We start from the raw sequence: 25,484 nt of genomic DNA on the forward strand, positions 1-25,484 counted from the left end.
ATAATTTGTTTCTGGAATTTTGCACTTTGATATGGCCCAAGGGCTAATCAATAAAGATTGAATTGAATTGAATAACTGTTACTAAAGCTATTCTAATAATTCACTTGGGAAGACATTGAATTGGAATGTGAAACAGAACACAACCTTGAAAAGTCAAGTCCCCTGAATGCTGTCCTTTATTCAGACTCTCTCTCTCTCCCTCTCCCCTCCCCTCCCTCCCTCTCTCTCACTCCCTGCATACAAACATACACACATCGTTTTACTTTTTAAAAAATTACATCTGATAATTCTAGCTATCTGTGTTCATAACGATTATTGATTGTGGTTTCTGATAAGTATAGCAGTCCCTGGTATAAAACTGTAAAGACTTTAGAATAAGAAACAAACTGCAATACGGTCATACTAAAAACGTAATGCTATGTTGAAATCTTAACCCTATCAAAAAAGGTTTCTATAATTTTATTCACTTCAATAGAGTATATTGACTGTGATCTACATATACATATAAATATACTATATACTATATAATATTATATATATATAAAATATATATAATATATAACACACACCCAGCCAATCAGAACACAGCCAAACCCCCAACCAATGAGAACACCCCCCCAGCCAATCAGAACACAGCCAAGCCCCTACCCAATCAAGTCACACCCTCACTAGCAGTTAAAAGGAAGAAGCAGCTGCAAGCTCACATTACTCCGAGAAACACAAAGCCGAAGACACAAGCCTGAAGATGATGAATGAGACTTCATCGAAACGTCACCTAGATACTTCCAATTTTACGCGGGAGAAAACCCGAATAACCAAAGATCCACATACAAATACCCGCGAAAACCTCAGAAAACATATATAATATATCCTATATCCTATATAATATATAATATATATGTTTTCTTAAGTTTTCACGGGTATTTATATGTATGGTATTCAGCTTTGTTCAGGTATGCCTTCTTTGTGTATTTTTGGGAGGCATACCTCTCAGATCCATAGTCAGTTCCAGAAGAGCACCACTACAAAACCTAGCCAAATACCTAGCAAAGCAGCTACAGCCCCATGCTGAAGCAGCAGCTTCACATGTACAAAACTCATACCACCTCTTGGAAATGATCAAAGATCTACCCATGGAACAAGAAGATCTGCTTGTAAGTTTCAACGTGGTTTCACTATTCACTCAAGTCCAGATAAAAGAAACTCTCAAAATCATCAAAAATAAATACCAACCACCCAAACACCTCATGGAACTAACAGAACACTGCTTAACCAACACATATTTCATATACAAAGGACAAAGATACAAGCAACTTGAAGGAGCCTCTATGGGATCACCACTGTCACCCGTCATTGCAAACCTGTTCATGGAAGAATTCGAATCCAGTGCCCTAGCCAATGCCACCCACAAACCCAAACTATGGTTAAGATACATCGATGACACATTTGTTATTTGGCCCCATGGAAAAGAAAACCTAAACAATTTCCTAACACACCTAAACAGCTCACACCCCAAAATCAAATTCACCATGGAAATGAAAACAAACAAACAACTACCATTCCTAGATGTACTAATCTACAAAAAAACAGATGGCACACTAGGACACACCATATACCAGAAGAAAATACACACCAACCGCTATCTCAATGCCCAATCCCACCACCACCCAGCACAGATAAACTCTGTGGCCCAAACACTAATTACTAGAACCAAACGCCTGGCAGACAAGACACACATAAAGACTGAATTACACACCCTGACTAAAGTACTGATAGCCAACGGCTTCCACAAAAGCAAAATCACAGGCCTGATCCACAAAAACACACTGAGACATAATGAAGACCCAGAAAATGAACAGACCTATGGAACAGCTGTCCTGCCCTACATAAGAGGTACTACAGACAAAATCAGTAAGATACTACACAGGCATCACATCAAGACTGCCTTCAAAACAGAAGAAAAATAGCAGCCATCCTAAGAAACCCCAAAGATAAAATTGACCTGAAAACCCAAGACATATATGAAGTCCCCTGTGCATCATGCCCTGCCACATATATTGGACAGACCAATAGAAGAATAAGTACCCGCCTGGATGAACACAAAAATGCAGTAAAAAAGCTGGAACACACTTCCTCACTAGTCCAACACATGAAAGCAACAGGTCATAGCATCGACTTCAGTGGCACCAAAACCCTAGCCACTATAGAAAACCCCAGCCACAGAATTATCAGAGAAGCCATAGAGATTGAAAAAAGACCTGAAAGCATGAATAGAAGAGATGATTCCACCAGAATGTCAATTATTTGGAAGCCTGCACTCTCAAACAAAAAAATCTCCACACCACAAGCCAGGCAAACACCTGGGCACAAATAGATCCCCTCTGATACCTCCAGCTCAAACACACCCCAACCAGGCACCCAGATGAAACCTAGCTTCCTAATAAATGAAAGCCGTCCGTTTACCCGAAGCCAAGCCGCACTAAAAGCCTCCAATACAGGAAACACAATGTTGCCAGCCAATCAAGACAAAAAATGCCACAAAACAGACAGAAGATATTAGAAACACCAATCAAGCAGAACACAGCAAACTCCAAGACCAATAAACACAGACCAGGACTCCCAACCAATCAGGATGAAGAAAAAAACATTCTGGCACAGCGTAGGCCAGCACCAAATTTAAAACAGAAACGGCTGTAAAAGTCTGACTCACAGACGAACACAATACAGAAGCCTGATGATGGCAGATGAGATTCTGCTGAAACGTTGCTACAACTTTAAAAGCACAACTATAATGACGTGGGAAAATACCCAAACAAAGCTGAATAGCATATATATACTATATACTATATAATATATACTATATACTATATAATATACTATACATATATACTATATACTATATAATATATACTATACATATATACATATGAATGAGACTTCATCGAAACGTTGCCTAGATACTTCCAATCTTACGCGGGAGAAAACCCGAATAACCAAAGATCCACATACAAATACCCGCGAGAACCTCAGAAAACAAATATACATATATACTATATACTATACTATATATATACTATATACTATATACTATATACTATATACTATATACTATATACTATATACTATATACTATATACTATATACTATATAATATATAATATATAATATATAATATACATATAAAAAGACTGTGATCTATATATACATATAAATACGACTTCAGCAACAGAGTGGTCAATGTTTGGAATACTCTACTTGACTCTGTGGTTTCTTCCCCAAACCCCAAAAACTTTAACCTTAGACTGTCTACTATTGACCTCATCCCCTTCCTAAGAGGCCTGTAGAGGGCGTGGATAAGCGCACCAATCATGCCTACCGCCCCTGTTCTATTGTTTCTTTTTATTTTTCTTATAAGTGTCTATCTCGTGTATTCAAAACTATGTTTATTCTTATACCTGTATCTTGTAAGCGATTGACAAATCAAATAAATACTAAAAAATATTTGGAAACCACTGGAGTGAAACAATAGCATATCCAGTGTCTTCTGATAGGCAAGGATTCCCAAGCACAATGCCAGCTTTGGTACTTGACAGGAATTCTTATTTGGAAACAAAAAAATTAAGCTAAAAAAAACCCCATTGTTTACCTTGTCCTGGTAATGCCAGCACTGATCTTGTTCTGCTTTGCCTGCCCTCTGAATTTTTATTGGAACAGGACTGAGAACAAGGTGACCATTGCGCCCACTCCGTCACAACACAATCCATCCCACAGGGTACTTCACAAGTTGTTGTTTTGGAAGGCGATGGAGAATCAGCACAAAAATCATCAGCTACATCCTCATCTAGAAAAGAAAGAAGCCAACATAAAATGATAAGTACCTTGATCAAGATAAAGATCATTAATATCATGATGAAGAATAGGATAGGGAGGAACATATGTACATTAGTTCACACATTTTTCCCTTTGGGTTGACAAACGTCAGGTGTGTTCAATGTACATGCTCCTACTTTATAGGGATTCAATCACCATCACTTTCTTTGGGCCAACTGCTGAAACTTTCTTAGAGTGCAGGGATGGAATCACCGCACCATCCATATATTATTAATTTCAATGTTTATCTGCCCTTGGAGGCACAATAATACAAAATAATAGAAATCACCATCTAACAATATACAAGGCACCTATAATACTCTAGGGCCGTGATGGCAAACCTATGGCACATGTGCCACAGGTGGCACGCAGAGTCATTCATGTGGGCACGTGAGCCCCAGCCAAACTTACCCTGCACTGCGCATGCACGTGCCTCCCAACTGATTTTTGGCCCGTTTGAGGCCATTTTCACCCTCCCGGAGGCTCGAGGGAAGCCTCTGCAGCCTCAGGAGGCTGAAAAATGGGCCTTCTGGAAACACTGGAAGTAATGAAACGGGCCCGTTTTCAGCCTCCCAAGGCTCCCAAGACTTCCCTTGAGCCTCCAGGAAGGTGAAAATGGCCTCCCTGGGCTCCTGAGGCCCTCTTGGAGGCTGAAAACGGGCACTTCCGGAAGGGCCTGTTTTTCGGCCTCCTGAGGTTGCAGAGGCTTCCCTCGAGCCTCCTGGAGGGCGAAACCAGCCTCAAATGGGCCATAAATCAGCTGGGAGGTGCATGCATGCACAGTGCAGGTGTGGGGGCAGGGCAGGGGTGTTGTGCACGCATGTGTGTGGGGGCGAGGCGCATTGCATTTGGGTGCTGGTGCACGCGTGCTTTTGGCACACCATAACAAAAAGGTTTGCCATCACAGCTCTAGGGTCTGACCTTATTGAAATATTGTCATGTGTGGATCAGAATATCTTTGCAAAATAAGACAGGGCATATTTCAACTGCCTTGACTTGCCATTAGTCACATTTGCAAGATGCAAAACCATATTTTTGAAATCTCCTACAAGTCATATTAAAAAAGGTCAAATTCAAAACATTTGTTAGTTCTTTTTCAGACTTCCTAGAGCCATGATGGTGAATCTATGGCACATGTGCCACAAGTGGTACGCAGAACCATTTGTACTGGCACGCGAGCTGCAGGCAAACTTACCTCACTGCGCATTACAACTGATTTTTTTTTGGCTGGTTTGAGGCCTTTTTTTGGCCTCCCAGAGGCTTGGAAAAAGCCTCTGCAAGGCTTTTCAGGACAAATTATAGGCCTGTTTCATCATTTCCTGTAATACTGGAAGGCGCGGTGCAGGTAAGGGGGTGGGGTGGGGGATTGCGCGTGCATGGGCAAGGGGCGTGGGGAGGGGGCGTGCATTGCATTATGGGTGCTGGCATGCAAGTGCGTGTGCACTAGCGCGCACACAATTTTTTACACACGAGCCCCAAAAGGTTAGCCACCACTGTCCTAGAGTCTTCAAAGCAGTGTACAATAAATCAACTACATTGAAGCAGTTAGATAGTTAATGTTTTAAATGAAACCACTATTAAAATCCCAGAATTCCATCATTGATTGGATATATATATATATATATGAGCAGCAAAACAATTATCAAGGCACTCGTACAAAAAAAAAAAGTCTCTACCTGTCAACTGCAAGCTTCAAAAGCATGGCAAAGATTTTCCTTAGTGTATTCTTCAATAAAAGTTCAATATACACTTGATGTGAAGAAAAAAATTGAGGAAATTTATGTCCACTGAGAAGCTGAACCAAACACTTAATAATTCTGATCATGGAGCAACCTAAGAGAAATGTATGTGCTATCTTGCAAAGATAAGGGAAGTACATATGTTTAGTTGATTCTGGCCTTTTGGGGCACTCGAAAATAGAAGAACATGGTGATGTGCACAGAGATAAGACACAGAAAACTGGACTGAGTTATGGATATCAGCTCTGAACCATTCCCCAGTTTGAGCTCTTTAAATCGGAAATCTGTATCCCTGTACAAACATTTTCACTCTGAATAACTTTAACTTTCCTCCTCCTTCAGGACATCGACTTTTGTTATATTTAAGGAACCCAAGATGACCCAATAGAGGCAAGCAATTTAAATATGAAGAGAAGATAGCAATAAAACGAAGAAATGCAATTGAAGGAGAAGTAGGGAAAAAAGCTATTTGGTTTATGATGATAATGTAGAGAGATCTATATTCCTTTGTCTTTACAAAAAGGCACACATGCTGCCAGTGGAAGCAGCTGTCAAATGTGCATCAGTAATTTCTATATTTATATTTCTAAATGAGGGCAGCTTCATAGCCTCTGAAATCCAAATAAAAATTTTCAAGAATATTATGGGGAATAATAAAGAGAATCGAGAATCAAGCAAACAATCATGCCAAGATGGATGGATGGATGGATGGATGGACAGAGGGAGGGATAGATAGCTGGCTGATTGGCTGCATCTCCCTCTCTATCTCCGCCCCCCCACAATCAACTATATATTTTCTGGTAGACTTTGCTACAGGAAGGGCCAACTAGCAATAGCACTTAGACTTATATACCACTTCACGGTGCTTTACAGACCTCTCTAAGTGGTTTACAGAGTCAGCATAGTGTCCCCAATAATCTGGGTCCTCGTTTTACCGACCTCAGAAGGATGGGAAACTGAGACAACCTTGAGCTGGTAAGATTCGAACTGCTGGTAACCCACAGTCAACTGTTCTGACCCAACCGGGTTCCCAGAAAGCAAGCACAGACAAACTCAGTAACTCAAACCTAAACTTCTTTGTAGATAAAAGATGGCTTGCAGCCAATTAGTCCAACCAGAAAAACCTTGACAGAATTCTTCAGATAAGCCGGAGTCTCTACACACAATGCTGAGTCCTTCGAACGTTTTTGCCTTCTACAGAGCAAAATCCCTTTGAAACCAGGCTTACATTCCCTGGAGGGAGGAGCCATTACTTAGCATTCTTACTCCCGAGTCACCTGTGCTGCTCCAACTGTTCTCTTCTATGAATCATCCTGCGCTCATGCGGACTTGGCACAGGCTCCTCGGGAACCTCCTCCTCCTCACTGCTGCCGGCTAACCACAACATCAGCAGAAGTAGCCTGTAGTACTGCAAATGTACCCCTAAAGGCAGTATAACCCAAAGATAGGGTTATTACTTAGGAAGGACCTTAATTATTTCTACTGCTATATTCTCTCCCTCCCTCCCTCCCTCCCTCCCTCTCTCTGACGTCCCTGGGTGATTGAAGATGACGAAGCTTAACTTTCATGATCACTGTATATTTATTCTAGTGTGCTGAATGATGACATAAATGTCAAAATAAGAATGATGAAATAAATGTCAAAATAAATGTCCTCCAACAAGGCTTCTCATCATGAATCAACATCAATCTCTTTCCATGACACATTTGGCAAGATTCTCTTGCTGCACCTACAACCTGTCATTTAGTCATTCTTCGGAGAATGGCCTATTGCAGCAACACCACTCTGGATAGGCACATTTAGCTGACAGCAGATGAGCTAAATGGGGTGGGTGGGAGAAGAAGAATTAAACCATGCACCAATTATATGTGCTTGTCTCCATAAGTCATTCTGATATTGTAGCCCTTGCAAGGATTTTGAGAATCTGCCTGGATGGTAGCTGTTACTAGATTCTAAAAACTAGAATCATAAAAAAGTTAAAAAGAACCCTTTAAAGTTATTTAAAGCCTGGGAGTTGTTGATGGTTTACAGGACAGGAGCCAACTTGTAAATTAGTATGTAAGTAAATAAATATCATTTCACCATTTCTGTTTAAAACAAGCGTATCACAGATATGCTCTACCAATGAGATGGGCAGTTTCTAAATTGATATATAATAAATAATAAATAAATAATCTGTTTTATTTGTTACATTTTTCAAAGAAAACACAGAATACGTGTCCATTTCCCAACTTTCACAGCTACAATTCAAATGATTTACATTTTGTGTTTCTTCTACTCCATGTGGATAAAAGTAAAAAAAATCTAGTTTGTAGTAATAATGGTACTATTGCTATAACCTCTAAAACAAGGAATAGAATTACCGAAGAAAAGAAGAACTAACCTGATCATGGGTTTCAAGTTATCGCAAGAAAATATTTATGCAGGTGAAAAATAGGATACATAACAAGTGCTGAATATCACCTACTTCAGCACAACTTGAAAAAGCAATATTGGGCAATAATTTCATAAGGATAACACTAGACAGTTTGACAAATGAATTATACAAATATTTTATTCAAAATCCCAGTATATGAGAAATGTAAAACATTCAAGGAAACTAGAATGCCAAAGAGGAGTTTATTGCAGTTTCATCCTATCATGCAATGTTGCCATAAATCTTCATGCCTTATAAAAAGGTGACTTTATTCTCACACTGGACAAAAGTGACTGAAAGCAAAACAATCTATTTATTCAGAACTTGCCGGTTACAAGGTATCTGTAGCAACTGCCGAAGATGTATTTCTGATTTCTTCAACTCTCCTCAAAATAATAAATTGTAGATCATGAAACAAATTATTTGACTCTAGCTGTCTAAGGAGATCCTCGGCCTTCCAGATCATGGTTGTCCCAAAGGTGCTTTTTCAAAAGGCAACTGGACTTTCTTGATTTTTCCTTGAAGACGTTTTGCTTCTCCTCCAAAAGTGAAGTGAAAAAGCTTCTGAAGAAGCTTCCTGGATGAGAAGCGAAACGTCTTCAAGGTAAAACAAAGACAGTCCAGTTGCCTTTTGGAAAAGCACCTTTGGGATTCTGGCTTCCTGTGAAATTGATTGGCAAATTCACATTAATGTAATGGCCTCCATAAGTCTTCCGTACCAAAGGCTGGGCCAACATCCCACCAGACTGTTACTCTTCTTTCTTCTGGTTAGATGACTCTTTGGCCATCAGCTATATTCTATTAAGATCTTGGCTTTCATCTTGAGGATTGACACTCATAAAAGAAGGAACCAATTTTACCAATTCCTCTTTAAGCGTAAGCTATCTAAAATCTCTTTCCATTCTATTCTAAATTTAAAAAAAAGATCCCAGCACATGAGAAAGATGTTTATAGAGTGAAATAGAGCTTGAAGAAAGAGGTTCATTAAAATCCAGGTCCCTAACAGTCATTACATGCAAGAATTAATTACAGGTAGTCCTTGACTTACAACCATTTGTTTAATGACTGTTCGAAGTTACAACAGCACTGAAGTAAATGACTTATGACACAATCTCCCCACAATCTCAAGATCAAAATTTGGACGCTTGGCAACCGGCATGTATTTATGATGGTTGCAATGATCCAGGGTCATGTGATCCTATTTTGTGACCTTCTGACAAGCGAAGTAAATGGGGAAGCTTTACCACCATGTTAACAACTGCAGTGATTCACTTAACAACCGTGGCAAGAAAGGTCATAAAAATGGAGCAAAACTCATTGAACAATTGTCTGTGGCAATAAAAATTTGGGGCTAAATTGCAGACACACCTCCAACTGAGGACTACCTGTAATATAAATATGCTCCCATGATCACTAGTTTATCTTCCTTCCTAAAATTAATAACAAGAATGGAAATTAGGGAATTTGTAGTTGCAGAGAATTATTTCATAATGACGAGTTTTATCACAATATAATGTTACAACACGTAACATTATTTTTGTTGTTATGCTGTACCAAGCAATGTGTATAATTTTGCAACCAAGCACTAAGAAAAGAAGATCCTGATTTGCACACAAATGACTCAAGCAATAGTTTCATTTATTTAATGGCATGCTGTCTGTCAATATTACTTGTTGTATCTATTCTTGTTTTGCTTGTAAAATAATGAAACAGTCATTAAAATACTATACTTGCTATAAAAATTTATATCTCATTTAAATCTTGGGAAACAATACCAATAAACATTGAGTAACTGCTTCCCTATAACAAAGATGTCAGAAGATGGTAGTAAATTCAAGAATGGAGACAGAAGGAAATCAAAGTTACCATTTGCCTGCTTACTAAGAGCAATTTTAAATCTTTCAGGATAAATTGTCTTAATGGGCAAAAAAATCTACTCTCAGACATCTAATTTGCCAAAAGAACTATTGCATTTAAATACTAGGTAACAATAATAATACAATTTAGGAGGAAAGGATTGATTTGATATAATCATTTGTAATGTACTCAACTCTTAGCAATGTTGTCATTAACTTTTTTTCCCCATTCTGAGACACCGATTCAAATCCTAGTAATTCTAGTTTCATGTCATTGCTTTGCCAGCTGAAAAGCCTACATCACACAGACATTGCTGTCTGGATGCTGGTTTCAGTTAACATAAATCCAACAAGCCGTATTGTCAGTTTGTCAGCGTAACCATCAGGGTGGGAAATAACTCATCACTATTTCAGAAATTGAAAGAGGAAAGGAAGTTAGAGGAGGGGAGCAAATAAAATAATGAAAAGAATTAGAAATGTCAGAGAGAGAGAGGAAAAAACAAAGAAGTAATGTTTAACAAAGGGAAAATGGAAAATAACATGAACATTTCAGAGTTTGCAGACATGGTTCAGGGAAACAGGTGAACAACACAAGAAAGGAAACAACATGAATTTAAAGAAATGTCAAAACAGCTTTGTCCTTTCACACAGTGCAGAGCATCATGTAATTTGTAATATAAGGTTAACTGATAGCAAGGAACACAAATAATTTTAAAAGAGAAATAGATCTATTCGTGGGATTGTATCTGGTGGAAATCAGAATAGAATGCAGAACATCATTTATTCATTCATTCTTTTTACAAATAATTCAAGCTGTCAAATATATCCAACACATCTTCTTCCTTCTATTTCTCCGTTCAACAATCCTGTGAGTTGAGTTGGGCTAAGAGAGACAGATTGGCCCAAGGTCCGCCAGCTGGCTTTCATAGTTAAGGTGGGACTAGAACACACATTCTTCTGCTTTCTAGCCTGATCCTTTACCAGGGGTGTCAAACTGGCAGCCCGTGGGCTGGATGTGTCACACTTAGACCACGCCCACCCCAGCTCCATGAAGGGAAAAAAAGTCATGAAACGTCATGTGACAGCAATGCGACGCCCGCGGGTTTGACACCTATGTCTTAATCACTAGACCAAAGTGGCTCTCAATGGCCTTCCCATCCTAGAAACACTTCCAGGATTTCCCTTCCTGTTCCAGAGACTAACCAGAGCACTCTTAACTTTAACGATGGAAGTCAGTGTAATTTAAAAGAGTATTCCGTCAGCTGAATGCAAAGTAGGCTCTTACTAGAGTTTGGGGAACTTTGTTCTTTGCTCAGTTGCTTTTTCTTTCTCTAATTCTCTCATTTTTCTCCGTCAGGTTTTGCTCAATGATTCACTTTATACATCATAATCCTGATCGCCATGGGGCCTTTTATCTTTATTTCCCTCCTCTTGGGCTCTCTTTTGATAGATTTTTTTTTAAATGGCTGATCTGGCAGTTTAACTCTCAGTTCTTTCTCTTCAATTTTTAATGTTTTCTATGGTAGCTGTTCGATTTGGGGCCAATATCACTTTGCAGTTACCTTGTAATTTTCTTAAATTAATAAATGCTGTATAATTATACAATACACAGGGAGAAATCTTTCCTAAATCCCCTGCAACTAAACTGTCTTTCCCATTCTTTCTGAAACCTCAAACACATTAAAATTCTCCACTATTTCCCTGTAAACTGGGTGGAAATGTATTATTTTTATCCTGTACTCCTAGGCTTCAGTCCACTGCAAAATCAAATCTTATATGAAAACTCCGAGAGGGAAAAAAATGTGTAAAATCCCTCTATCCCTTATAGTTCCATTTAATTATTCTTGTTCTGCTTTCACAATTACAAGCCACATATTTCTGTAATTCTTCCCATTCTGCTCCTGAGTAATTGGTGCCAATGTACAGATAACATAACTTTTTTTCTTTCTGAACATGATGAAGATGTAACAAAACAAGGTAATAAAACATACTGTAACACTTCAGCCAGTCTGTGAGGCATTTTTGAACGGTTTCCATACAATTCTAGACATGTCTGCCATTGTTCAGTGAGAATCATTTTTGCTCAACGTGCTAGGATTCAAGAGTCATTCATGCAATATGAAGACAGAGGTAAGGATAGGGGTGAGGAGAGAAAGAAACATTAATGAGACAACTGAACACGCTCTAGAAAGTACCTCATGAATCCTACAATTCAGCCCTGTGAACTCCACTGGGATATTATCAGAGTTTTAGGTCATGTGGAAACCAAAGTATGTCCAATCATACATAGAAAGTACTTGGCTTCCTGAGAAAGTCATAGTATTAACAACCTGGCATCAATTGTTATTTCAGCAACACTGGATGAGTGCAAGGGATAGAATTACTGATGTTAAGGCTGTGCTCATTAAGCTTGTGTGATGTAGTAATTAAGCGCTGAAAGAGATCCATATCCCTCCTTTCAAGAAAGGATTGTTGCAATGGGAAAATGAGGGCTGAATACTGTCTGGAGCTCGTGGTGGAAACCCAAGTTTATCAAACTATGTGGTCAGGCTTAGTTTCTGGGGAGGAAAATAAGGGAATGGGAAATCTGGCTGGGGTCCTGTCAGTGTGTGAGAGAGTTGAGGGCTGTTTGGAAACTGAAACAGTATTTGCTATGTGAGCAAGAAGGAGACAGCAAGGAACCCTGGCATGGCTTAGCTCAACTATTCTGTACTAAAGTTCTTTAGTTCTTAGCTTGGTGCTGTGAAACTAAAACTGAAACTTCTCTCCTCTGCTTGAGTTTTGCATTTGGAACAGATTTCTTTTCAAGTGGGGAGGGGGAATAGAACTCCTTAGCATCAGAGTGTGTTAATAATAATATAGGAAATACTAATGCTCTGATGGTAATTTCAAAAAATCCTTTCTTAGTGAGTGCCTAGAAGCCAAGAGGAACATACGTGCCAAATTTCAAGTTTATAGGCTTTATGGTTCTGGAGACTTTGTGAGTGGTATTTCGCTTTTATATATATAGATTACATACATAGAATTGAACCAGTAGGGTTTCCTGATAATATTAATGGAACTCTAAAGCCTTTTATTTTTTTTCACCTGTTGATCCAGGATTAGTTTACTACAGTGATTCAATTCTTGTCTACTAGCACATGCCAAACATGAGAAAGAAAGGATCGAGCATTAAGGATGGCAAGAAACCTCAATATATTCTTGCACAAGTGACAACTCAGATCACCATAATTATAAGCCATTCCATTTGTACTTTTCATCATCTTTGTGTGTTACACAGAGGCAACAACAAATGTAACCGACAATGGTGTATGGATGACCCTAAGGCAGAACAGAAGGATACAGAGCCTTAATAAATTGAAATTGAGCCCTGGTGCTAACACTGAGGTGATACCATTTGACAAAAGTAGACTAGACCATATTGCTGTTCTACCAATATCATAGAGCAATACACTTCAAATTAGAGCTGCAGAGGATCTAGTTGTTATAGAAAAGTAACATTTGGTTTTATCTGAAGGTAGCAAGTTTACAAATTAACATGCCGAATGAATAATGCCTAAAATCCATTGGGAGAAACACTGCAGAAAATTAGAGAAACAAAGGACGTGTTGGGAATCACCTAGCCAGATAGGGAGGAATCAAACCGGGAATTAATCTTGAATCGTAGTGGATCGTAGCCACAAGAGATGCAGGAGTGGCCTCTTATAAGCTCAATTGAACCTTACTTATCTGTTCCAAGGGATGTCCTGTATTATAGCAGAACATAATAAAATGGTTAGCTTGCGGCTGCCATCAGCTGGAAAACGTTTTGAACTGCAAGTCTGAACAGATGCCAATCTATTCATATGATGCCGCGATTCTATGTTTATGTCATTCAAAAGTCTTGATAGGTAAGATGTATTTTTAAACAAGAATAATATGGTATATACATACAGATATGATAGTGATGCATAAACGGAAGGACTAGTGGAGTAAAATCCTCGGGGACTCCTTTACTTTTCTGTTTATCTACTTGAAGCTCCATGGGGGTCTTCAATTGGTGCCACAATTCTACCTATTTGTGTTTTATTCTCACTTGATGAGGAACAACCAGTTTACTGGTTTACTGAAGCAGATTTCTACTTTGCATTCTATTATATTCCATTATTATTTGTAGAGAGCTCACTATCTAACTAACTACGTTTTATTCCCATTTTCATTCAAGACAGGCTCCCTTCCTTAGATAAATGCAATTGTTTAATTTGAACTAAATACATTCACACACCGAGACGTACATGTCATAACATAAATGTTATCTTTATAGCAGGCTTCTGTTTTGCCTAAAATTTTAATTACCTCATTAATAATTATGCCATCATTTATAGCCAACGTGGCATGTTTCCTGAGGAGCCATTTAAAAAGTATTAAATATCAAAGCAGCTTTACCTTCTTATAACTGGTCTGATGATTATATTGTAATAACCATCTAATACTACACACAATTTAGTTATGATAGCATCTATAAAATCTATAAAATGGGAAAGGATCATTCATAATATTCTACAAGGAATTAGTTCCTCTGAAATTTCTTTTCTTGCAGCTGTTAAAATGGCAAAAGCTTCCAAAACTCTTTAAAATAAACACTGGAACCTGTACTGTATCGATTCCTCTTTCAAAGACAAGACTAAATTTTAAAGTCCATATCAGATTTTTTTTACTAGCACCTCTGGGTGAAGATAGGAGCTGTGGGACATCCTGTAAATTCATACTGTAGTGCAAAAAGGCACAGCCTCTAATTTGCAAAGCCTTCAAATATTTTCATGAAGTTGTAATCATTTTGTAGGAGAGATGGGTGGCATTAAAAAAAGTAATAAATAAATATATGAGGGAAATCTTAATTAATACATGGGGCATTTGTTAATTAATTAGAATTATAATTAAGTTTTATATAATTTATGTTATATACTGACCTCACTAGTTTTTGTTTGCTTGCTTTTGAAGAGGAGCACATCGTCCAAAACAATAGTTCACTGAAAATTTGAGGAATGCATTAAGTTTAGGAGTATGCCCCTCCTAAACAGCATGGAAGAATGTGCAACAGATCCTTCTGATATGTGAGTTCCCTAAAAAACAAAAGTCCAAAAGCAAACCCCAAACTCTAGATTTATTTAAAAGAGGGAGGAAACAAAAGAATACTCAGAAAATCAATAACTTCAACATGAATAGTAAAATGTAGAAGAAGGAATAGAATCTAACAATCAGGTGATCCCAAAGGGACTATATTATTTATTGTTTATACCTATTTCTGGCCTCTGTGCTTATTTCTCTTTCTTTATGAAAGATTCTTTAGTCCACTTTTCATTTCAAAATGTTTCTAACTTCTTCCAGTTTAGTTCTTAGTTTCCTCTGTATCTCTCACTAGTCTTTCAGACTTGCCGTGTGCTAATATATGTAGCATGTAAAAAAAAAAAAAAAAAGCTTGCTTTATTTCAACATTTTGAAGAGGAAATTCAATCAAAGCTTCATGAAGGCCACTGGTACAATATTGGTAGATTTCATCAGAGTACATATTAAAGCTTTAGGCCGGCTGCTCAAACTCCCAAACAATTCAGCCACCATCTCCTCTGGCCGACTTTCTTTCTTCCAATCATCACTGTAAGATAACAACATTTCAATAAAATAACTTCACTACCCCATGTCCGAAGTCCTACTGGTGACACTGTAAACTTACAAAGAGGAAATTTCGGAAGCTTCTAGTATCACATTCAGGATGAGTATCAGTGGTGGTATTCTACCGGTTTGGCCTGGTTCTACCAAACCGGTAGTGCCGAACATCAGGGGAGACCGAACCAGTTCTCTCCGCCATCTGCTGTTGCGCCTGCCCACCCGCCCAAGCTCCCATACTCACCTTTATCCTCTGCTTTTGAAGCGCAGCTACTTTGCGCAGCAGAGCAAAGTGCTACGCGGCAGCTGCTGAAGCGACCGGGAGAGTGCAGGCTTGCAGGAGGTGAGTTGGAACGCCTCTGTGCCTGCGCAAACGCCTCTGTGCCTGCACAAAGTGCATGTTTGGCATGTGTGTGCACACAAAGTGTGCACACGTGTGTAAAGCGCCCACCAAGCCACGCCCACTGAACTGGTGGTAAAACTTTTTGAATCCCACCAGTGATGAATATCTTTTGCAATTTAAGAGAAAAGCCAGAAATTTTATTAGGCATTCAAAGAAATCTGAATTTGCATTGGCTTCAGATTGCGGACTGCACATAAAGGCCTGAATTATAGAGAGATTCACATCCAATTACCATACAATCCTTGCAGTGAGTAATCAGAAGTAAGTCTAATGAATTCAGTGTGGTTTGATCCTAGTTAAGCACATACAGACTCACGGCCTTAGAGACAAACTAGGTACAATTATGCTAATGGCAGATTTCACAGCCATGTTCTTATTTGCGGACCAATTATTAAGTCCACACCTGATACAAGGCAGCCATAACATTACAGGTTGTAAAAGGATAATGTCCTGATTGTTCCAATCTTCTGAACAATAAGTGTATGCACTACTCAGTTGGCAATTAAAAGAAACACAATAAATGTTGATGGTAAAATCTGAACCCACTTCCAAATGGAAGAAGCCAAAAATTGTTGTATGTCACAGTCCCCTCTTCCTTTCTCCTCTGTATATAGTTCATTTTTACACACACACACACACACACACCTCTATTACACCTCTATTAGTAAGGGGACAACCACTTCAGCTTATGTGGTTATTAAAAAGAAAAAAAGTGCTATTTGACAGCAACTGCTGTCTGCAGGATAAATTTCCCACGTGCATGTTTAAACAAAGGAGCATAAGCAGGGAAAAAATATTAAAATTTTCAGTATGAATAAATATTTCCCTAAGTATTTTGTGACAAAGCTCCTAATAGATGGTGTTCAAAATTCAGAACACATCAGCAAGCATGATTACATTACTGTCTCCAATTTATTTCACTCTCATGCATGACAATAAAATATTACCTTTGAACTTTTATGGAGCATAGCAGAGTGAATTCAGTGTGTGCAGGCACAAAAAATATAATGAAGCTTTTACTAATTCTATAAATTATTGAATCCCTCACACAGCAAATAGAACCCTGCTGCCTTCGTACATTCTAAAAATCTAGCCTGACGATATATCATCGAGGTAAATCAGAAGCACAGCACCAAAAGCAGCCCAGGTTTTGCACTTCTGCTAGCAATTGAAGAGCGCATCACTATTTTCTTTTCTTTCCATGAGCACCATAAAGTTTTGGCTGGCCACCTAGAGTAGAATAAGACAATTCCAAGATTTTAATTCTTGGAAATATAAGATATTATTCTGTTCTCAAACAGTTTTGGGGATTCCTCTTGACTATTAAGATATTCCACCATAAAATATTCTTATTATATAGCCATCAACGTGTATTTATCAAAACAGTTCCACAACACTCATATGGAGCGACATAATTGTAATACCTAATATTATTTAAAATTTTCATTGGTGGTATCAAATGTTATGAGCAGTTCCTTTTCAGAATAATGGAATATCCCTTTCTCCTGGATGAATTTTTTTTTCTTTTTCTTCTCCTCTACTAATGCTACAAGTTTAGTTATAAGGAAGAAAAAAAGAATCACTCTTCCTGACGTAACTTCTGTTAATAGAAATACATTTCTAAATTCCTTCCATAAGAGTAAGGAACACATTGTTTTATTAATGCTATATTAATGTTTGTCTTTACACATTTTAAACATTTGATTTTTAACACTGTTAGACCTTTCCCTGGGGTGGATTAAGCTGAAAGATTTGACAACAACTGAGATTTTCATTTATGAGAAATATTAAATAGGCATATGACAAAAAAAAATGTTCATCTATGTGGTAGAACAAAAAATGATTAAATCACATCATGAAGTTAATACATTCAATTAAACCATAAATGTATCAGAGTAATAAATGCAGCACTGAATTGCAGATGTACTCCAGATGCATTGTGCTTTTCCCTTATAAAAGATCACTTAGCCAAAAAGATGTCAATTCTGAAAAAACTCAAACCCTTTTAGGGAAATGATAGAGCAGAAAACCGCATTTATATTTACACACACACACACATATATCTCCTATGTCTGTGATTGGGAATTCACCACAGCTTGATTATTTTGTAAAGTCTGATATTTTTCAATCAAGAAGAAATAATTTTCTCCTTTAGATTGCTTCAGAAGCTAAGCTTCACCATCTAGCCTATTTGGGAACAACTGTCAGGATGGTTTTACATTCACCTAATAATTATGGTGAAGAAATAAGTTACCCTTCTTTCTTATTTGGGAATCCATTTTTCTGGGAAAAAATAATGAAACAAGCATCACTAAGTATATTAGCATTGTTAGCCTTTTTGGAGAAGAGGAGGGGGAAGGGGGAGGAGGAAGAGGAAGAGGAGGAGGAGCAGGAGGAGGAGGAGCAGGAGGAGGAGGAAAAAGAAGAAGACTCCAACTCTTGCCAAAAGTTCTATCCAACCTACATTTTCCTACTCAGATGCAAAAGTTTATACTTCTTCATGTAAAATTCTATCTCACTGCCTAAGCCAGTCTAGATCTTGTTGAAACACCTCTCTTTCTTCTAAAATATTAGCCATCCCTTCCATCTCTCATCTGCAGACTTGATAAGTGCGCCCCTTATCCAAATCTGAAAAAAAATGCAGTGCTCTGTGACACTCCACACACTGGGGCTTAAAACTCCAGGACGCTCCTCCTCCTCCACGGGACACCTCCCCAGCGTCCCCCAGTTTTGAGAAGACAGTGCCAAAGTCTGGAACTCATCACCTAATCTAGATCCCTGACCGGAACGGAACCCCACCAGACAGAAAGAAATGGGTGGGGCTGGATGCTCTTCACAGCTCACAGAGAACGGGCGTATCAGGTAAGTACCAATGCCCTTTCTCCCATGAGCTGTTCAGAGCATCCAGAAGTGGGACATACCAAAGCTTGGCCTGTCCTTAGGGAGGGACTCCGTCTGGATCGAAATTCACTCCTAAACTCTGTGGAACCTCTGCAGGATTCTTCTGCCAAATGAAGCATCTGCTGAGGCATAGACATCAATTTTATAATTTCTGACAAAGGGCGATGGTGAAGCCCAAGTTGCCGCTCTGCAAATTTCATCTATGGAAGCCCTTGTGGCCCATTCTGCTGATGTTGCCGCACTCCTTGTTGAGTGGGCTGTAATGCCCTTAGGAACTGAGATGGACTGGCATTCGTAACTTTTAGCTATGGTGGCTCTCAACCATCTGCCAATGGTCGTCGATGACACCTTGTGTCCTAAAGTGGATGGGTTGAAGGATAGGAATAGAGCCTCAGATTTTTGAAATGCCGCCGTGCGGTCCAGATAGATGCTTAACGCCCTTCGAACGTCAAGTTGATGCCATTGATGCTCCAGTCTATGAGATGGTTTCGGACAAAAATTTGGAAGCACCAACTTCTGCGCTCTATGGAAGACTGAATTTACTTTAGGGGTGAACGATGGATCCAATCTGAGAACCACTCTGTCCGCATGAAACACGCACAGGTCCTTTCTCATTGACAATGCTGCCAATTCAGAAATCCTCCTTGCTGATGTGATCGCATTTAAGAAGACCACCTTATATGTCAGGAATTTGAGACTAGCGGTTCTTAAAGTCTCGAACAGGCCAGATATAAGTGCACTTAACACCTTGTTGAGCTCTCAAGTGGGATAGTGGTGAATTAAAGGAGGTTGTAAGTTTGCAGCACCCTTAAGAAAGCTGTGGACATGTGGATGGTGCGCTATGGAACTAAGGTCACCCCAGGATATCACCGAGACTAAGGCCGCCACCTGTCTGCGTAAAGTATTTGGAGATAGGACCTTGGTCAACCCCTCCTGTAAAAAGGCCAATAATTGTCCTATTGATGGGGTGGTTGGATCAATTTTAGACCCCCGGCACCAGCAACAGAAAGCGGAGCACTTAGCCTCGTATATACGATTTGTTGACGACCGTCTGGATGCTTGTATGGTGGCAATGGCATCCTCTGAAATCTGTTGGGTTAGGGTTAGGGTTAAACGGCTCCGCTTAACCTCCATATGGCTAGGCTGAGCCATTGTTGGTCCGGGTGAAGTACCGGCCCTTGCAAGAGGGAAACCCTTGACAGTGGAATTTTCCAAGGTGGTTGGCTCGACAGCTCCTGTAAGTCCACGAATCACGTTCGCCTGGGCCAGTAAGGGGTGACCAATATCAATTCTGCTCGTTCCTCCAATAACTTCTGGATCAACCTGGGTATTACCGGGAGTGGAGGAAACACATATAGAAGTCCGGGAGGCCATTGACATCGCAGGGCATTTACGGCCTCCGCCCCCTGAGTCGGGTACCTTGAAATATAGCGCAGTAATTGGGCGTTGAGGGGAGAGGCAAATAGATCGATCACCGGTTGCCCAAACCTCCGCACTGCTTCCTGGAAGACAGACGGGTGTAGGCGCCACTCTGCCTGATCTATCGTGGCCCTGCTGAGCCAGTCCGCTTGTGTGTTTAAGGCCCCTGCTATGTGCTCTGCCTTGAGCGAAAGCAGATTGGTCTCGGCCCACCTAAACAACCTGGCCATCTCCAGCATCAGAAGTTTGGAATGTGTACCCCCCTGTCTGTTTACGTGGGCCTTGGTTGTGATATTGTCTGTCATGACCAGAATGCGACGTGATTGGAAAAAGGGTAGAAGCTGCGTAAGGCCAGGTGAACTGCTCGAAGCTCCAATAGGTTGATGCTTTGTAATTGTTCGGAAATAGTCCAAGTTCCCTGTGCAGTGTGGGATTGGAAGTGAGCTCCCCATCCTACCAGGCTGGCATCGGTTGTGATCGTTGCCCTGCAAGGTTCCTTGAAAGGACGCCCCTTGTTTATCGTGTTTTCCGACCACCAGCGGAGTGATTGGAGAACATTGTGCGGTACCTTTATCCGGATGTTGGAAGTGGCTCTTCCGGATCACTGGAAAGGTAGCAGGAACCATTGTAGATCTCTAGAATGGAACCGAGCCCAAGGCACAATGGAAATACAAGAAATCAGTTTCCCTAACAGTTGAGACAGAACTGCCAAGGAAACCCTCTTTAAGGCTCTGATCTCTCTGGCCAAAGAGTGGGTGTTATTCAGTCTGTCCTGAGAGAGAAAAATCTTGCCCTCCACGGTATCTATCACTGCCCCTCAATGAACTAACCTAGTTGAGGGGGTCAAATGGCTTTTATCCCAATTTATGGAAAAGTCATGACCTTGAAGGGTCTCCAGAGTAATCTTGGAATCCAAATTTGCTTGATGTCTGGAAGATGACAAAATTAAAATATCATCCAGATAACATTGTAAACGAATAGATTTGATCCTGAGGGAGGCAGCCAAATCCGCCAGGACCTTGGTAAAGGTCCTAGGGGCCGAAGCCAGACCGAATGGTAGCGCGATATATTCATAGTGCTGATCACAATAGCAAAATCTGAGATACTTGTAGTGAGCCGGTCTAATTGGTATATGTAGATAAGCCTCTGTCAGATCTATAGAGGTCAGGACATCGTTCTCTCTGATGCTGAGCAGAATGGACTGGAGAGTAGTCATCTTGAATTTTCGATAAACCGATGATCTGTTCAAACATTTGAGGTCCAGAATTGCCCTCCAGCCCCCCAAACTCTTTGGGACCACAAACAGTAACAGCCTTGACCCCGTTGTTCAGATGGGACCTCTCTAATGGCCCAAATATGCAGAAGATGATTGATAGCCTCCTGCATCAACGCCCTCTTAATGGGGTCCGTGGACCTAGGGCTCCTAATGAAAATGTTTGGGGGGGGGGGAGGATTGAAACTCTAGTGCCAAACCAAACCTAACAGTGTCCCTGATCCACGCATCAGAGGTGGAACTGTCCCATTGATCAGCAAACAATTTTAGCTGCCCTCCAATGGTAGCTGCTGTCAAGGACTCACTTGGGGCAACGAAAAAATCGGCCTCCAGTACCTCTGGGGTTTCTTCTGTTTTGGCCTCCCCGCTGACCTCTGTCGGAAGATTCCGACCTATCCTGTCTAAAACTGGGTCTGTAGCCTGATGTTCTCTGCGATCTGGGAACGTATGGGCCTTGATAGTAGGGCTGAAAGGAACCCCTTCGAAATGACTGGAGCGTTCTGTTTTCAGACCTCCGAAAAAGAGGGGGAAGCACCTTTTTCTTGTTCCTATTCTCAATAAGCAGGGGCTCTAAGACACTGCCAAATAATTTATCCCCCGATATTGGGGCTGATGCCAGCTTGCATTTATGCTTGGTATCTGCCTGCCAGTGTCTGAGCCATAGCAGTCTCCGTGCTGATACATGAGATGCTATGGCTCTAGACGAGAATTTGACTGCATTAAATGTGGTGTCGGCGGAGAATTCTGCCACTGCAATAATCTTAGCAATGTCCTGGTGGGCTCTGACATTTGACGCCGGCAATATATCCCTCAAGTGGAAGAGCCATCGTAGGGAGGACCGTGTAAAAAAAGACGCAGCTGTAGCTGCCCTAATGGTCCAGGCATCAGAAACGTGCACCCTACGGAGTGCCAACTCTGCTCTATTTTCCTCCGGTTTCAGGGCTTCCTCGGCCTCATTGGGAAAAGTTGAAGAGGACAGTGCCACAATAGGCTCATCCACCTCCGGCATTTTGAGAAAATTTGTAAACTCTGGTGCTAAATTATAATATCGTTTATAGTACCCTGTTGGGGCTGGGTAGGATGCTACTGATGCCCATTGATTTTGTACTAAATCAGCAAACATACGAGGGACAGGAATAGTTTCTGCCTCATTAGCCGGTTGTGAGAATATTTAATCCTCGGGTTCGTCCTGAGACCCTGATGATAATGGATGAGGGTTTGATGTTCCTAGTTTAGCAGTGTTCTTTGCTTTGAACAGTAAAGATTTAAAAAGGTGCGGACGAAAAAGGCCAGAAAAGGTAGGTTGGTCTGGAATGAGGCCTTCGTCATCCGACATTCCTCGTTCTAGTGGGTCAGCCTCTGACAACCCCAAGTCCATCTGATGGATCGACCCCACCTCCATGGGAACATCCTGGTCATCTAATTCCACCTCCTCCCGAAGACCCTGGACTGGTAAGTCAGGAATATTGGGGAATACCTGAGTTTGATGGTGTCCCAAATGTGCAAAGGAATGAGCAGATAGGGATCCCGCTTCCGAAGTAGCCGAAAGGTATCTGGTCCGGATGGATTGCTGAACTTCAGCCGCAATGCCCTTTTTTATGGCCATCTCCATCCATTGCCTCATTTCGATGGGGATAGTCTCAGGTAATCCCTCCTTCTGTCTTAAACCGGTGGCCGTAGGGGTGAAGGTTGCCTCTGGGATTCGCCGGGCAGTTCTCATTGGAGGAGATATGACTATGGGAGTCTGTCCAAGATAGTCTGTCTGGGCTGGGTAGATAAGTCCAAGGCCCCCAGCAATGGACTTGGGTACTGAGGTTGATGTGTCATAGCCATCTTGTCCGCCTCCCTGGCCCGTTTCTGCAACTGCCTTTCCAAGGCTTGGTGCCGTCTTTGGGCATCCTTATCCACCGCCTTAGAGGCCTTTTTGGGGCCCACTGACTTATCTCGGGATTTATTTGTCTTGGAACAAAAGACGTTGTCACCTTCCATTGTGGAGGACTGATTCTCGTGCCTCTAACTTTAAATTTTTTAATATAATAATTATTATTATTATTATTATTATTATTATTATTATTATTATTATTATTATTATTATTATTATTATTATTATTATTATTATTATTATTATTATTATTATTATTATTAGTACTTAGGGTCGCTCCAAGCAAAAATATTCTGGATCCCTGGTCCCCAACAAGGGAAACCAGCTATACAGGACCTGAATGGATCCTTTCCTGTCGAAAAAAGTCCCGCTGTTTGAAATGGCACTTGCGGCTTCACTTCAATGTAATGATTCAAAAGGAATTGCAAAGAAATTCCTGTTTAAGAACTAGCCTGCTTATCCAACGCTAGCAAGATAAAGAAGAAATAATCCCAGGAAAGTGGAGTGGGAAGGTACTTGCCCTGGTCCCCAAGAAGGGAAACCAGCGGGGAATGGCGCCTGTGTATTTAGGCGCAAACTTGAAGCCAGGCGTTGAAAATGGCGGGAAGGCAGAATCTCCGATGTTGATTGCCTGAGCAGTTTAACGAGCCGCTGCTGCTGACTCTCTAAGTGATCCTGTCAGGCACGGAGGAGAGAGCCGCGGCTGCGAGTGCTCTGCCAAGATCGCAGAGATAAAACGATTGGGGGAATAGATAAGCTAATTGTCTGACACGGCCGTCTCAGGCTGCCTGCAGAGTGGCAGGCTCTGCCTGTCACAAGGAGCTGCTCTCAACTGATCGGGGGGATAACCTAATAGAGCCACAAGCCTTGAAATCGCCAAATTAATTGGGGGGAAAATTTACAAGCCAAATTAACCCAAGAGCAAACCTGAAATTTGAGTAGCTGAATCAGAAACCGTTCCAGTCAGGGAGTGCACAACCTCTTACCATGAAGGCTGAGCTAAAACTGGGGGACGCTGAGGAGGTGTCCCGTGGAGGAGGAGCATCCCGGAGTTTTAAGGCCAGCCTTTCCAGAAGAGACTGAAGCACCTCCCACTTCTGGATGCTCTGAACAGCTCATGGGAGAACTTCTTAGCAAAGTTTTTCAATGGTACTTTAATATGCAATATAAGAACCACTGAAAAATATGAGATCTCATGGATAGTCATTTACTGTATCTGCAGCGCAACTTCATTTTAAATTTACAGAAGAGATAAAATTGATCAGAAGATTACACAGAAGATTTCTCCAACATCACTTTTCATTTTGCTATGAATCAACTTTATATTGTTCTTATGTATCTTGCATTAGTAGCTAAGTAAAAGTGGGAACAAATGGGGGGACGGGGACGGACACCACCTTGCAAATGCCTGCAGATCTGAATGCCCTATCCAGTGAATTTGCCCAGGAAACAGATATCAGGAGAGGATTAGAGTTTTGTAAGTCAGTTGTCTGAATTGGAAGAACAAACATTCCTCCATCAGAATTTTGCAAGCAATCCCCATCAACATAACATTCCTGACTAAGATTATGGGAGTTAAAACCCAACATATCTGAAGAGCACTTGGTTGTGAGAAGTTGCAAATGTAAAAAAATATTATTTATTTTTCAGAAGTTCCTCAAGATCTGGTTTTGTCAATAGGCCTGGAGGTCTCAGGGAACCACTGAGATGTTGGGGTAATTCTCTTGCCAATCTAATCTCTTGTGAGTTTTATGATTTTTAAATAATATGATTGTTTTGACATGTCCATTGTTTTATATTTTTTGCTGTACACTGTCAAGTCACTTCTTGTGATTCTTCTTGAGCAGCCATATACATTTGACAGATGAAGTAAATAAATAAAACATCCTATGTAATGCATCACACTTCCCCTATTTACATACATTAAGCAATAAGGTCATTCACTAATGACCTATCCTGAGACCACTAGTAGTTGAACCTTCAGGTATCATCAGCTGCATGGTTCTGTTTTCTTCTTTCCTTTATATGTTATGTTACTATAGATTTATCAGCAGTGAATTCAGTTCAATTCCATTTCCTGAG

At 40.4% G+C, this 25,484-nt stretch overlaps 1 protein-coding gene across 1 annotated transcript in view; it reads right to left on the reverse strand.

Annotated features, from left to right (window-relative positions):
- The window catches only part of THSD7B (thrombospondin type 1 domain containing 7B), a 545,795-nt gene that overhangs the window by 222,074 nt on the left and 298,237 nt on the right, over nt 1-25,484 (reverse strand). Inside the window, exon 8 of the mRNA XM_087950095.1 lies at nt 3,647-3,841. Coding sequence (XP_087806221.1) covers nt 3,647-3,841 — 195 coding nt within the window. The remainder of the gene's footprint in view (nt 1-3,646; nt 3,842-25,484) is intronic.

This window comes from Notechis scutatus, chromosome 1, assembly GCF_049901735.1.
Source record: "Notechis scutatus isolate UNSWTSFEM ecotype Mainland chromosome 1, rNotScu1.2, whole genome shotgun sequence".
Taxonomy (NCBI): Eukaryota; Metazoa; Chordata; class Lepidosauria; order Squamata; family Elapidae; genus Notechis; species Notechis scutatus.